Source organism: Cololabis saira, chromosome 24, assembly GCF_033807715.1.
Source record: "Cololabis saira isolate AMF1-May2022 chromosome 24, fColSai1.1, whole genome shotgun sequence".
Lineage (NCBI taxonomy): Eukaryota > Metazoa > Chordata > Actinopteri > Beloniformes > Belonidae > Cololabis > Cololabis saira.
Window position 1 is genome coordinate 24,693,691 of NC_084610.1, and position 16,295 is coordinate 24,709,985.

Consider the following 16,295-nt stretch of genomic DNA (forward strand, 5'->3'; position numbering starts at 1 on the left):
GTCTCTCTGTTAGCAGAACCAGCTAACGGCGTCTCTCTGTTAGCAGAACCAGCTAACGGTGTCTCTCTGTTTGTTAGCAGAACCAGCTAACGGCATCTCTCTGTTAGCAGAACCAGCTAACGGCGTCTCTCTGTTTGTTAGCAGAACCAGCTAACGTTGTCTCTCTGTCTCTACCAGAACCAGCTAACGGCGTCTCTCTGTTAGCAGAACCAGCTAACGGCGTCTCTCTGTTAGCAGAACCAGCTAACGGCGTCTCTCTGTTAGCAGAACCAGCTAACGGTGTCTCTCTGTTAGCAGAACCAGCTAACGGCGTCTCTCTGTTAGCAGAACCAGCTAACGGCGTCTCTCTGTTAGCAGAACCAGCTAACGGCGTCTCTCTGTTTCTACCAGAACCAGCTAACGGCGTCTCTCTGTTTGTTAGCAGAACCAGCTAACGGCGTCTCTCTGTTTGTTAGCAGAACCAGCTAACGGCGTCTCTCTGTTAGCAGAACCAGCTAACGGCGTCTCTCTGTTTGTTAGCAGAACCAGCTAACGGCGTTTCTCTGTTAGCAGAACCAGCTAACGGCGTCTCTCTGTTTCTACCAGAACCAGCTAACGGTGTCTCTCTGTTAGCAGAACCAGCTAACGGCGTCTCTCTGTTAGCAGAACCAGCTAACGGCGTCTCTCTGTTAGCAGAACCAGCTAACGGTGTCTCTCTGTTTGTTAGCAGAACCAGCTAACGGTGTCTCTCTGTTAGCAGAACCAGCTAACGGCGTCTCTCTGTTTGTTAGCAGAACCAGCTAACGTTGTCTCTCTGTTTCTACCAGAACCAGCTAACGGCGTCTCTCTGTTAGCAGAACCAGCTAACGGCGTCTCTCTGTCTCCACCAGAACCAGCTAACGGCGTCTCTCTGTTAGCAGAACCAGCTAACGGCGTCTCTCTGTTAGCAGAACCAGCTAACGGCGTCTCTCTGTTAGCAGAACCAGCTAACGGTGTCTCTCTGTTTGTTAGCAGAACCAGCTAACGGTGTCTCTCTGTTAGCAGAACCAGCTAACGGCGTCTCTCTGTTTGTTAGCAGAACCAGCTAACGTTGTCTCTCTGTTTCTACCAGAACCAGCTAACGGCGTCTCTCTGTTTGTTAGCAGAACCAGCTAACGGCGTTTCTCTGTTAGCAGAACCAGCTAACGGCGTCTCTCTGTCTCCACCAGAACCAGCTAACGGCGTCTCTCTGTTAGCAGAACCAGCTAACGGTGTCTCTCTGTTAGCAGAACCAGCTAACGGCGTCTCTCTGTTAGCAGAACCAGCTAACGGTGTCTCTCTGTTAGCAGAACCAGCTAACGGCGTCTCTCTGTTAGCAGAACCAGCTAACGGCGTCTCTCTGTTAGCAGAACCAGCTAACGGTGTCTCTCTGTCTCTACCAGAACCAGCTAACGGCGTCTCTCTGTTTGTTAGCAGAACCAGCTAACGGCGTCTCTCTGTTAGCAGAACCAGCTAACGACGTCTCTCTGTTTCTACCAGAACCAGCTAACGGCGTCTCTCTGTTAGCAGAACCAGCTAACGGCGTCTCTCTGTTAGCAGAACCAGCTAATGGCGTCTCTCTGTTTGTTAGCAGAACCAGCTAACGGCGTCTCTCTGTTAGCAGAACCAGCTAACGGCGTCTCTCTGTTAGCAGAACCAGCTAACGGCGTCTCTCTGTTAGCAGAACCAGCTAACGGCGTCTCTCTGTTACCAGAACCAGCTAACGGCGTCTCTCTGTTTGTTAGCAGAACCAGCTAACGACGTCTCTCTGTTAGCAGAACCAGCTAACGGTGTCTCTCTGTTAGCAGAACCAGCTAACGGCATCTCTCTGTTAGCAGAACCAGCTAACGGCGTCTCTCTGTTAGCAGAACGAGCTAACGACGTCTCTATGTCTCTACCAGAACCAGCTAGCCGTCTGAATCCCACCAACGTGTCTCTGGGCTTCGTTCTGTATAAAAGCGACCGGTTCTTCCGGTCCCAGCTCTACAGCAGAACCGGTCAGGAGAACCGGGCCTCCATCAGGGTTCTGTCGGCCAGCGTCGTGGGTCGGGAACGGACCGTGGTTCCTCAACACGTGGAGCTGGAGTTCAGACCAGAGGTAAGGAAACACTAACAGCTTCTATGTTAAAATAAAAACACACGGGTTACATCTGAACAGTGTTGGGACTAACGCGTTATTTAGTAACGCGTTACAGTAACGCCGTTAGTTTTGCGGTAACTAATACTCTAATGCATTACTTTTTAAATTCAGTAACGCAGTTACCGTTACCAAAGGTGCGTTACTCCGTTATTTCTGGATACAGTGAAGCTTTTTTTCCCACAGAGACCGGAGGAAATGTAGTGTGTATGTGTGTGTGCGTTCAAAAACATGACGGTCATGGCGAGGCCGCGGTGAAGTTAGTTTTACGTTGGATATTGGACAGAAATGCCCCCAAAGCGAACGTTTGTAGAATATCCAACATAAAACTAACTTCACCGCGTCATGGAGAGCCGAGAGACGGCGAGTTTCTCAACGTGGAGATATTGTCATTACAGTAATCCCAGTAACAGTTTTTCGTAGGGGTTATGTTCCAAAAAGAACCTGTGGCAAGTGAAATTCTTTTTACAATTATTATGGAAGGCTTCAAATTGCAGAGATCAGCCCCGCCTCGCACGTATTCCACTGCTCGTCTGAGCCGCTGCATCCCGACTCTGTAGCATCTTTTTCTCCTAAACCCCGCGGTGCAGGTGGGTTTTTTCGAGAAAAGAAAATAGTTATAGGTCGTTTTGTCGCTTTTTTTTCTTCTGGGCAAAAAGATTCTTATGAACCGACATGCCATCATTGATTATATTTGAGACTGTAATGATCGATTCATCAAAGGTCCCGCTCTTGAGCTGCTGCTGAAGCTCATTGGCCGTTCTCAGCTTGTTGCTAAGCAACCAACGTTATTGATACAGGAAGTGAAGAAGCGGGGAGACTCTTTAGAATGCAGAACACGATGCACAATGTAAATCCATACAGAACCTGCTGAAATGAAGGCTAGAGGGGATTAATGGGAGCATTTAAAATAATGTTTTTATCTAAAGTAACTCAATAGTTACTTTTCATAGTAACGCATTACTTTTCGGTTTAAGTAACTGGGTTACTTTTTTAATGAAGTAACTAGTAACGGTAACTAGTTACTATTTTTCAGTAACTAGCACAACACTGTATCAGAACAGATCAGGAACAAACACTGGAGTCTGGAACAGTAACAGCCTTTGACCTTTGACCTTTGACCCACTTAGCAAGTATTTCAAGTTGCCCTGTTGTCGTCTTTTTTACTGAAATGTAACCAGACGTTCGAGCGTTTGTATCGCTCAGGCGTCATGTTTACTATCGACTGTACATTTCTGTAAATTAAACCCATTTAATTTAACACAAAATAAATCCAGACAATAAATTTCTGCCTCATCCAGGTTCGATAACGAAACAGGGAAACCGTGATGGACAAACCACTCACACTGTGTCACGGTGGATGTTAGAACCTGCAGTTCAACGTAGAGTTTAGAAAATACTTTATCAACTTAGTTAACACCAGGAAGTTCTTCAGCTGGAAACAGGTGGTCTTTGGAAGACTGGAGGAACCACACACACACATACACGTATCCACACACATACATACACATATCCACACATACATACACATATCCACACACATACATACACATAGCTACATAGATATATATACACACACACTCATGTACACACACACACACACACATATGCAGTACATACATTCATACATGCATACATAAACACATAGCCACACATATATATACACACACATACACACACATAGCCACACAGACATATACACACACGCACACACACACACACACACACACACGCGCACACACACACACACACACACACACACACACACACACACACACACACACACACTCACTCATGTGCACACACACACACACACACACACACACACACACACACACACACACACACACGCACGCACGCACGCACGCACGCACACATACAGTACAGATGGTTCCAGTTTCATGCGATGCCACTCACGCATGATTCTCACGAGATCTCATGTGAGAATCACGTCTCTTGTTCGAGGGGGGAGGAGGGGGGGGTCACCAGAGGCTGCAGTGTAGCCAAACACCCACCAGGGGCATCTGTGAGCAGGAAGACACCGCTCAGCCCACAGCAGCAGGGAGCCAGAATTATTATTATAATTGCGTGAATCTTGTATCCCGTGAGTGAAACAGCCATGTTAATTTAGCACCATCTGTACATACATTCATACATGCATACATACACACACATAGCCACAGCCCCCCAGTCTGGCCTTCGACAGGAGGGTACCCCCTTATGATCCTGGTCCAGGTCCAGGTTTCTTCCTCCTAAAGGGGAGTTTTTCTTGCCACTGTTTGGCTTAAGGTTTTTCTCCCACTAGGGGAGTTTTGCCCTGCCATTGTTTATATAATAATTGCTCGGGGGTTTATGTTTATGTTTATGTTTATGTTTATGTTCTGGATCTTTGGAAAGCGTCTAGAGACATCTGTTGTATTAGGCGCTATATACATACACATAGCCACATAGATACACACACACACACGCACACACACACACACACACATACACACACACACACACACACACACACACACACACACACACACACACACACACACACACACACACACACACACACACACACACACACACACACACACACAGCCACAGCCACACGGACATATACATTGTTGAGGAATTTATCAAAATCAGTTCATAAGTCCGCTCGTGGTATAGTGAGTTTTTATTCAGCCGGCGGTGAGCAGGACCAGCACAGATCGTGTCTGAGTTGGTGTGCCGACCCCGAGAGATTTTACAACAGGGTTTTTATACAAGAAGTTCAATCAACAAAAGACAGGAATAAACAAGCCAAGTGAGAGACAAAAAGTAATTTACAGTCAGGTGTGATCTTTCAGTTTTGGGACTACCCCCTGAGGAGTCAGGAAGTCCATATATGGTATCCTCCGTGGATCAAGTCCTCGTCTCTGCAGGGGCTGGAAGTCAAAGCCACTTCCACGGTGCCGTCTCAGCAGGGATTCAGGACGCCGGAACTTGCGTGACAATGTGTCTTTAGCACTGTATGAGACTGGAGCCGCCTGCAAGTCCTCGTCCCTGCAGGGGTCCTCGGGAAGCTGGAACTTGCGTGACAATGGCTCTCAACAACATACACACATACACACACACACACACACACACACACATAACCACACAGACATGTACATACACACGCACGTATACATACACATACACACACACACACACACACACACACACACACAAACACACACACACATAGCCACACACACACAGACATACACACTGGCTTGTTCACCTGCATGCTTGCTCTGTAGTTTTTGGGATTAGTTATCGATAGCTTAGCCTAGTCTAGCCTAGCTTAGCTCAGACTGCGATCAGATCTCAAGATTTGGGTCGATTGCTGTTCATGTTTTGGTTGGCTCCGTGTCGGTTTTGTGTTTCGTTTGTGGTTTTTGTTGCAGATTTCCAGTGCTCGACGTGAGGCCTCCGTGTGTTCCTGCTTCCTGGATTAGCAGTGGATGTCACCACATATTAAATATAGTTACAATGCACATATATATGCCTTAGGGTTTTACCTGCATGGTATCAACCAGTAGTATGTGTGTGCAGACAAGGTAAAAAAAGGAAGACTGGAGGAACCAACGGCTTTTAAGAGGACTTGTGGTCATTTTTACTTCATTTTTTCGTATGACTTTGTGTAATTGTCCAAATGTCTGGATCTGTTGTTCCAGCTGAACGATGCGTTTCTGCACGACTTCGCCTGCGTCTTCTGGGACTACAGCCTGCAGGACTGGAGCACGGCCGGCTGCTCCAAGGGAAACGCCTCCGACGGCGTCCTGCGCTGCTTCTGCAACCACACCACCAACTTCGCCGCTCTCTGGGTGAACGCCGCCGCTGAAACCGGCTGAAAATCGACTGAAACCGGTTGAAACCGGCTCTCCGTCGATGACAGAGCTCATGATGGTTGTTTTGTTTGTGATTCAGTCTTTCAGGACCAACTACACCTACGCAGTAGCCCTGGACATTTTCTCCAAGGTGGGATTGTCCTTCTCCATCGCAGGGTTGGTGGTTTCCATCATTCACCACATCAGAGAAAAGTAAGATCCTGAACGACCGATTCCTCCGAGGTTTCTGACAAAACTAGAGAACTAGAGAAAACAGCCTAGTCATAAAACAGGAGTTGACCCTGCAACTAGAGGAAACAGCCTAGTCATAAAACAGGAGTTGACCCTGCAACTAGAGGAAACAGCCTAGTCATAAAACAGGAGTTGACCCTGCAACTAGAGGAAACAGCCTAGTCATAAAACAGGAGTTGCAACTAGAGGAAACAGCCTAGTCATAAAACAGGAGTTGACCCTGCAACTAGAGAAAACAGCCTAGTCATAAAACAGGAGTTAACCCTGAAACTAGAGGAAACAGCGCACGAAAAAACGCACGAAAAACGCACGAAAAAACGAAAAACGCACGAACGCACGAAAAAACACACGAAAAAACACAAAAACGCATGAAAAAACGCACGAAAAAACGCATGAAAAAACGTAAAAACGCACGGAAAAACGCACGAAAAAACACAAAAACGCACGAAAAAACGCACGGAAAAACGCACGGAAAAACACAAAAACGCACGCAAAAACAGACGAAAAAAACCACGGAAAAAAAGAGGAGGTTCTGGTTCCCCCTAGAGGACGCACGCAAAAACGCATGAACGCACGAAAAAACGCACGAACGCACGAAAAAACGCACGAAAAAATGCACGAAAAAATGCACGAAAAGACGAAAAAACGCACGAAAAAACACAAAAACGCACGAACGCACGAAAAAACACAAAAACACAAAAACGCACGAACGCACGAAAAAACGCACGAAAAAACCCACGAAGAAACGCACGAAAAAACACAAAAACGCACGAAAAAACGCACAAAAAACGCACGAAAAAACGCACAAAACTAGAGAAACCGCCTAGTCATAAAACAGGAGTTGACCCTGCAACTAGAGGAAACAGCCTAGTCATAAAACAGGAGTTGACCCTGCAACTAGAGGAAACAGCCTAGTCATAAAACAGGAGTTGACCCTGCAACTAGAGGAAACAGCCTAGTCATAAAACAGGAGTTGACCCTGCAACTAGAGGAAACAGCCTAGTCATAAAACAGGAGTTGACCCTGCAACTAGAGGAAACAGCTTAATCATAAAACAGGAGTTGACCCTGCAACTAGAGAAAACAGCCTAGTCATAAAACAGGAGTTGACCCTGCAACTAGAGGAAACAGCCTAGTCATAAAACAGGAGTTGACCCTGCAACTAGAGGAAACAGCCTAGTCATAAAACCGGACTTGACCCTGCAACTAGAGGAAACAGCCTAGTCATAAAACAGGAGTTGACCCTGCAACCAGAGGAAACAGCCTAGTCATAAAATAGGAGTTGACCCTGCAACCAGAGGAAACAGCCTAGTCATAAAACAGGAGTTGACCCTGCAACTAGAGGAAACAGCCTAGTCATAAAACAGGAGTTGACCCTGCAACTAGAGGAAACAGCCTAGTCATAAAACAGGAATTGACCCTGCAACTAGAGAAAACAGCCTAGTCATAAAACAGGAGTTGACCCTGCAACTAGAGGAAACAGCCTAGTCATAAAACAGGAGTTGACCCTGCAACTACAGGAAACAGCCTAGTCATAAAACAGGAGTTGACCCTGCAACTAGAGGAAACAGCCTAGTCATAAAACAGGAGTTGACCCTGCAACTAGAGGAAACAGCCTAGTCATAAAACAGGAGTTGACCCTGCAACTAGAGGAAACAGCCTAGTCATAAAACAGGAGTTGACCCTGCAACTAGAGGAAACAGCCTAGTCATAAAACAGGAGTTGACCCTGCAACTAGAGGAAACAGCCTAGTCATAAAACAGGAGTTGACCCTGCAACTAGAGAAAACAGCCTAGTCATGAAACAGGAGTTGACCCTTCAACTAGAGAAAACAGCCTAGTCATAAAACAGGAGTTGACCCTGCAACTAGAGGAAACAGCGCACGAAAAAAACCGCAAAAACGCACAAAAAAAACGCACAAACGCACGAAACAACGCACGAAAAAAAAGAGGAGGTTCTGGTTCCTAGAGGAAGTTCTGGTTCCCCCTAGAGGACGCACGCAAAAACGCATGAACGCACGAAAAAAGGCACGAAAAAACACAAAAACGCACGAACGCACGAAAAAACGCACGAAAAAATGCACGAAAAGACGAAAAAACGCATGAAAAAACGCACGAAAAAGTGCACGAAAAAACACAAACGCACGAAAAAATCAAAACGCACGAAAAAACACAAAAACGCACGAAAAAACGCAAAACGCATGAAAAATCGCACAAACGCACAAAAAAAACGCACAAAACTAGAGAAAACAGCCTAGTCATAAAACAGGAGTTGACCCTGCAACTAGAGGAAACAGCCTAGTCATAAAACAGGAGTTGACCCTGCAACTAGAGAAAACAGCCTAGTCATAAAACAGGAGTTGACCCTGCAACTAGAGGAAACAGCCTAGTCATAAAACAGGAGTTGACCCTGCAACTAGAGGAAACAGCCTAGTCATAAAACAGGAGTTGACCCTGCAACTAGAGGAAACAGTCTAATCATAAAACAGGAGTTGACTAGAGGAAACAGCCTAGTCATAAAACAGGAGCTGACCTGCAACTAGAGGAAACCGTGCACGAAAAAACGCACGAAAAAATGCCCGAAAAAACGCACGAACGCACGAAAAAACACATGAAAAAACGCACGTAAAAACGCATGAAAAAACGTAAAAACGCACGGAAAAACGCACGAAAAAACACAAAAACGCACGAAAAAACGCACGAAAAAACGGAAAAACGCACGGAAAAACGCAAAAACACAGGAAAAAAACCACAAAAAAAAAGAGGAGGTTCTGGTTCCCCCTAGAGGACGCACGCAAAAACGCATGAACGCACGAAAAAATGCACGAAAAAACGCACGAAAAAATGCACGAAAAGACGAAAAAACACACGAAAAAACACAAAAACGCACGAACGCACGAAAAAACACAAAAACGCACGAACGCACGAAAAAACGCAAAACGCACGAAAAAACGCACGAAAAAACGCACGAAAAAACACAAAAACGCACGAAGAAACGCACGAAGAAACGCACGAAAAAACGCACGAAAAAACGCACGAAACTAGAGAAAACCGCCTAGTCATAAAACAGGAGTTGGAACTAGAGGAAACAGCCTAGTCATAAAACAGGAGTTGACCCTGCAACTAGAGGAAACCGCCTAGTCATAAAACAGGAGTTGGAACTAGAGGAAACAGCCTAGTCATAAAACAGGAGTTGATCCTGCAACTAAAGGAAACAGTCTAGTCATAAAACAGGAGTTGACCCTGCAACTAGAGGAAACAGTCTAGTCATAAAACAGGAGTTGACCCTGCAACTAGAGGAAACAGTCTAGTCATAAAACAGGAGTTGACCCTGCAACTAGAGGAAACAGCCTAGTCATAAAACAGGAATTGACCCTGCAACTAGAGAAAACAGCCTAGTCATAAAACAGGAGTTGACCCTGCAACTAGAGGAAACAGCCTAGTCATAAAACAGGAGTTGACCCTGCAACTAGAGGAAACAGCCTAGTCATAAAACAGGAGTTGACCCTGCGACTAGAGGAAACAGCCTAGTCATAAAACAGGAGTTGATCCTGCAACTAGAGGAAACAGCCTAGTCATAAAACAGGAGTTGACCCTGCAACTACAGGAAACAGCCTAGTCATAAAACAGGAGTTGACCCTGCAACTAGAGAAAACAGCCTAGTCATGAAACAGGAGTTGACCCTGCAACTAGAGGAAACAGCCTAGTCATGAAACAGGAGTTGACCCTGCAACTAGAGGAAACAGCGCACGAAAAAAAACGCAAAAACGCACAAAAAAAACGCACAAACGCACGAAACAACGCACGAAAAAAAAGAGGAGGTTCTGGTTCCTAGAGGAAGTTCTGGTTCCCCCTAGAGGACGCACGCAAAAACGCATGAACGCACGAAAAAAGGCACGAAAAAACACAAAAACGCACGAACGCACGAAAAAACGCACGAAAAAATGCACGAAAAGACGAAAAAACGCACGAAAAAACGCAAGAAAAAGTGCACGAAAAAACACAAACGCACGAAAAAATGCACGAAAAAAATCAAAACGCACGAAAAAACACAAAAACGCACGAAAAAACGCAAAACGCACGAAAAATCGCACAAACGCACAAAAAAAACGCACAAAACTAGAGAAAACAGCCTAGTCATAAAACAGGAGTTGACCCTGCAACTAGAGAAAACAGCCTAGTCATAAAACAGGAGTTGACCCTGCAACTAGAGGAAACAGCCTAGTCATAAAACAGGAGTTGACCCTGCAACTAGAGGAAACAGCCTAGTCATAAAACAGGAGTTGACCCTGCAACTAGAGGAAACAGCCTAGTCATAAAACAGCAGTTGACCCTGCAACTAGAGGAAACAGCCTAGTCATAAAACAGGAGTTGATCCTGCAACTAGAGGAAACAGCCTAGTCATAAAACAGGAGTTGACCCTGCAACTAGAGGAAACAGCCTAGTCATAAAACAGGAGTTGACCCTGCAACTAGAGGAAACAGCCTAGTCATAAAACAGGAGTTGACCCTGCAACTAGAGAAAACAGCCTAGTCATAAAACAGGAGTTGGAACTAGAGGAAACAGCCTAGTCATAAAACAGGAGTTGACCCTGCAACTAGAGGAAACAGCCTAGTCATAAAACAGGAGTTGACCCTGCAACTAGAGAAAACAGCCTAGTCATAAAACAGGAGTTGACTCTGCAACTAGAGAAAACAGCCTAGTCATAAAACAGGAGTTGACCCTGCAACTAGAGGAAACAGCCTAGTCATAAAACAGGAGTAGACCCTGCAACTAGAGGAAACAGCCTAGTCATAAAACAGGAGTTGACCCTGCAACTAGAGGAAACAGCCTAGTCATAAAACAGGAGTTGATCCTGCAAGTGGAGGAAACAGCCTAGTCATAAAACAGGAGTTGACCCTGCAACTAGAGGAAACAGCCTAGTCATAAAACAGGATTTGATCCTGCAACTAGAGGAACCAGCCTAGTCATAAAACAGGAGTTGACCCTGCAACTAGAGAAAACAGCCTAGTCATAAAACAGGAGTTGATCCTGCAACCAGAGGAAACAGCCTAGTCATAAAACAGGAGTTGACCCTGCAACTAGAGAAAACAGCCTAGTCATAAAACAGGAGTTGACCCTGCAACTAGAGAAAACAGCCTAGTCATAAAACAGGAGTTGACCCTGCAACTAGAGAAAACAGCCTAGTCATAAAACAGGAGTTGACCCTGCAACTAGAGGAAACAGCCTAGTCATAAAACAGGAGTTGATCCTGCAACCAGAGGAAACAGCCTAGTCATAAAACAGGAGTTGATCCTGCAACTAGAGGAAACAGCCTAGTCATAAAACAGGAGTTGACCCTGCAACTAGAGGAAACAGCCTAGTCATAAAACAGGATTTGATCCTGCAACTAGAGGAACCAGCCTAGTCATAAAACAGGAGTTGACCCTGCAACCAGAGGAAACAGCCTAGTCATAAAACAGGAGTTGACCCTGCAACTAGAGAAAACAGCCTAGTCATAAAACAGGAGTTGACCCTGCAACTAGAGAAAACAGCCTAGTCATAAAACAGGAGTTGACCCTGCAACTAGAGAAAACAGCCTAGTCATAAAACAGGAGTTGACCCTGCAACTAGAGAAAACAGCCTAGTCATAAAACAGGAGTTGACCCTGCAACTAGAGAAAACAGCCTAGTCATAAAACAGGAGTTGACCCTGCAACTAGAGGAAACAGCCTAGTCATAAAACAGGAGTTGATCCTGCAACCAGAGGAAACAGCCTAGTCATAAAACAGGAGTTGATCCTGCAACTAGAGGAAACAGCCTAGTCATAAAACAGGAGTTGACCCTGCAACTAGAGGAAACAGCCTAGTCATAAAACAGGAGTTGACCCTGCAACTAGAGGAAACTGCATAGTCATAAAACAGGAGTTGATCCTGCAACTAGAGGAAACAGCCTAGTCATAAAACAGGAGTTGACCCTGCAACTAGAGGAAACAGCATAGTCATAAAACAGGAGTTGACCCTGCAACTAGAGGAAACAGCCTAGTCATAAAACAGGAGTTGACCCTGCAACTAGAGGAAACAGCCTAGTCATAAAACAGGAGTTGACCCTGCAACTAGAGGAAACAGCCTAGTCATAAAACAGGAGTTGATCCTGCAACTAGAGGAAACAGCCTAGTCATAAAACAGGAGTTGACCCTGCAACTAGAGGAAACAGCATAGTCATAAAACAGGAGTTGACCCTGCAACTAGAGGAAACAGCCTAGTCATAAAACAGGAGTTGACCCTGCAACTAGAGGAAACAGCCTAGTCATAAAACAGGAGTTCACCCTGCAACTAGAGGAAACAGCCTAGTCATAAAACAGGAGTTGGAACTATAGGAAAAAGCCTAGTCATAAAACAGGAGTTGGAACTAGAGGAAACAGCCTAGTCATAAAACAGGAGTTGGAACTAGAGGAAACAGCCTAGTCATAAAACAGGAGTTGACCCTGCAACTAGAGGAAACAGCCTAGTCATAAAACAGGAGTTGACCCTGCAACTAGAGGAAACAGCCTAGTCATAAAACAGGAGTTGACCCTGCAACTAGAGAAAACAGCCTAGTCATAAAACAGGAGTTGACCCTGCAACTAGAGGAAACAGCCTAGTCATAAAACAGGAGTTGACCCTGCAACTAGAGGAAACAGCCTAGTCATAAAACAGGAGTTGACCCTGCAACTAGAGGAAACAGCCTAGTCATAAAACAGCAGTTGACCCTGCAACTAGAGGAAACAGCCTAGTCATAAAACAGGAGTTGATCCTGCAACTAGAGGAAACAGCCTAGTCATAAAACAGGAGTTGACCCTGCAACTAGAGGAAACAGCCTAGTCATAAAACAGGAGTTGGAACTAGAGAAAACAGCCTAGTCATAAAACAGGAGTTGACCCTGCAACTAGAGGAAACAGCCTAGTCATAAAACAGGAGTAGACCCTGCAACTAGAGGAAACAGCCTAGTCATAAAACAGGAGTTGACCCTGCAACTAGAGGAAACAGCCTAGTCATAAAACAGGAGTTGATCCTGCAAGTGGAGGAAACAGCCTAGTCATAAAACAGGAGTTGACCCTGCAACTAGAGGAAACAGCCTAGTCATAAAACAGGATTTGATCCTGCAACTAGAGGAACCAGCCTAGTCATAAAACAGGAGTTGACCCTGCAACTAGAGAAAACAGCCTAGTCATAAAACAGGAGTTGATCCTGCAACCAGAGGAAACAGCCTAGTCATAAAACAGGAGTTGACCCTGCAACTAGAGAAAACAGCCTAGTCATAAAACAGGAGTTGACCCTGCAACTAGAGAAAACAGCCTAGTCATAAAACAGGAGTTGACCCTGCAACTAGAGAAAACAGCCTAGTCATAAAACAGGAGTTGACCCTGCAACTAGAGGAAACAGCCTAGTCATAAAACAGGAGTTGATCCTGCAACCAGAGGAAACAGCCTAGTCATAAAACAGGAGTTGATCCTGCAACTAGAGGAAACAGCCTAGTCATAAAACAGGAGTTGACCCTGCAACTAGAGGAAACAGCCTAGTCATAAAACAGGAGTTGACCCTGCAACTAGAGGAAACAGCATAGTCATAAAACAGGAGTTGATCCTGCAACTAGAGGAAACAGCCTAGTCATAAAACAGGAGTTGACCCTGCAACTAGAGGAAACAGCCTAGTCATAAAACAGCAGTTGACCCTGCAACTAGAGGAAACAGCCTAGTCATAAAACAGGAGTTGATCCTGCAACTAGAGGAAACAGCCTAGTCATAAAACAGGAGTTGACCCTGCAACTAGAGGAAACAGCCTAGTCATAAAACAGGAGTTGGAACTAGAGAAAACAGCCTAGTCATAAAACAGGAGTTGACCCTGCAACTAGAGGAAACAGCCTAGTCATAAAACAGGAGTAGACCCTGCAACTAGAGGAAACAGCCTAGTCATAAAACAGGAGTTGACCCTGCAACTAGAGGAAACAGCCTAGTCATAAAACAGGAGTTGATCCTGCAAGTGGAGGAAACAGCCTAGTCATAAAACAGGAGTTGACCCTGCAACTAGAGGAAACAGCCTAGTCATAAAACAGGATTTGATCCTGCAACTAGAGGAACCAGCCTAGTCATAAAACAGGAGTTGACCCTGCAACTAGAGAAAACAGCCTAGTCATAAAACAGGAGTTGATCCTGCAACCAGAGGAAACAGCCTAGTCATAAAACAGGAGTTGACCCTGCAACTAGAGAAAACAGCCTAGTCATAAAACAGGAGTTGACCCTGCAACTAGAGAAAACAGCCTAGTCATAAAACAGGAGTTGACCCTGCAACTAGAGAAAACAGCCTAGTCATAAAACAGGAGTTGACCCTGCAACTAGAGGAAACAGCCTAGTCATAAAACAGGAGTTGATCCTGCAACCAGAGGAAACAGCCTAGTCATAAAACAGGAGTTGATCCTGCAACTAGAGGAAACAGCCTAGTCATAAAACAGGAGTTGACCCTGCAACTAGAGGAAACAGCCTAGTCATAAAACAGGAGTTGACCCTGCAACTAGAGGAAACAGCATAGTCATAAAACAGGAGTTGATCCTGCAACTAGAGGAAACAGCCTAGTCATAAAACAGGAGTTGACCCTGCAACTAGAGGAAACAGCATAGTCATAAAACAGGAGTTGACCCTGCAACTAGAGGAAACAGCCTAGTCATAAAACAGGAGTTGACCCTGCAACTAGAGGAAACAGCCTAGTCATAAAACAGGAGTTGACCCTGCAACTAGAGGAAACAGCCTAGTCATAAAACAGGAGTTGATCCTGCAACTAGAGGAAACAGCCTAGTCATAAAACAGGAGTTGACCCTGCAACTAGAGGAAACAGCATAGTCATAAAACAGGAGTTGACCCTGCAACTAGAGGAAACAGCCTAGTCATAAAACAGGAGTTGACCCTGCAACTAGAGGAAACAGCCTAGTCATAAAACAGGAGTTGGAACTATAGGAAAAAGCCTAGTCATAAAACAGGAGTTGGAACTAGAGGAAACAGCCTAGTCATAAAACAGGAGTTGGAACTAGAGGAAACAGCCTAGTCATAAAACAGGAGTTGACCCTGCAACTAGAGGAAACAGCCTAGTCATAAAACAGGAGTTGACCCTGCAACTAGAGGAAACAGCCTAGTCATAAAACAGGAGTTGGAACTAGAGGAAACAGCCTAGTCATAAAACAGGAGTTGACCCTGCAACTAGAGGAAACAGCCTAGTCATAAAACAGCAGTTGACCCTGCAACTAGAGGAAACAGCCTAGTCATAAAACAGGAGTTGGAACTAGAGGAAACAGCCTAGTCATAAAACAGGAGTTGGAACTAGAGGAAACAGCCTAGTCATAAAACAGGAGTTGATCCTGCAACCAGAGGAAACAGCCTAGTCATAAAACAGGAGTTGATCCTGCAACCAGAGGAAACAGCCTAGTCATAAAACAGGAGTTGATCCTGCAACTAGAGGAAACAGCCTAGTCATAAAACAGGAGTTGACCCTGCAACTAGAGGAAACAGCCTAGTCATAAAACAGGAGTTGACCCTGCAACTAGAGGAAACAGCCTAGTCATAAAACAGGAGCTGATCCTGCAACTAGAGGAAACAGCCTAGTCATAAAACAGGAGTTGACTAGAGGAAACAGCCTAGTCATAAAACAGGAGTTGACCCTGCAACTAGAGGAAACAGCCTAGTCATAAAACAGGAGTTGACCCTGCAACTAGAGGAAACAGCCTAGTCATAAAACAGGAGTTGACTAGAGGAAACAGCCTAGTCATAAAACAGGAGTTGGAACTAGAGGAAACAGCCTAGTCATAAAACAGGAGTTGGAACTAGAGGAAACAGCCTAGTCATAAAACAGGAGTTGGAACTAGAGGAAACAGCCTAGTCACAAAACAGGAGTTGGAACTAGAGGAAACAGCCTAGTCATAAAACAGGAGTTGACCCTGCAACTAGAGGAAACAGCCTAGTCATAAAACAGGAGTTGGAACTAGAGGAAACAGCCTAGTCATAAAACAGGAGTTGACCCTATGACTAGAGGAAACAGCCTAGTCATAAAACAGGAGTTGAC

General features: G+C 45.2%; 1 protein-coding gene across 1 annotated transcript in view; it reads left to right on the forward strand.

Annotated features, from left to right (window-relative positions):
• LOC133425125 (adhesion G-protein coupled receptor G7-like) overlaps window positions 1-16,295 on the forward strand; it is a 41,609-nt gene that overhangs the window by 10,251 nt on the left and 15,063 nt on the right. The window contains exons 7-9 of the mRNA XM_061715806.1: window positions 1,899-2,095; window positions 5,827-5,976; window positions 6,080-6,192. Of these exons, the coding sequence (XP_061571790.1) occupies window positions 1,899-2,095; window positions 5,827-5,976; window positions 6,080-6,192 (460 nt within the window). The remainder of the gene's footprint in view (window positions 1-1,898; window positions 2,096-5,826; window positions 5,977-6,079; window positions 6,193-16,295) is intronic.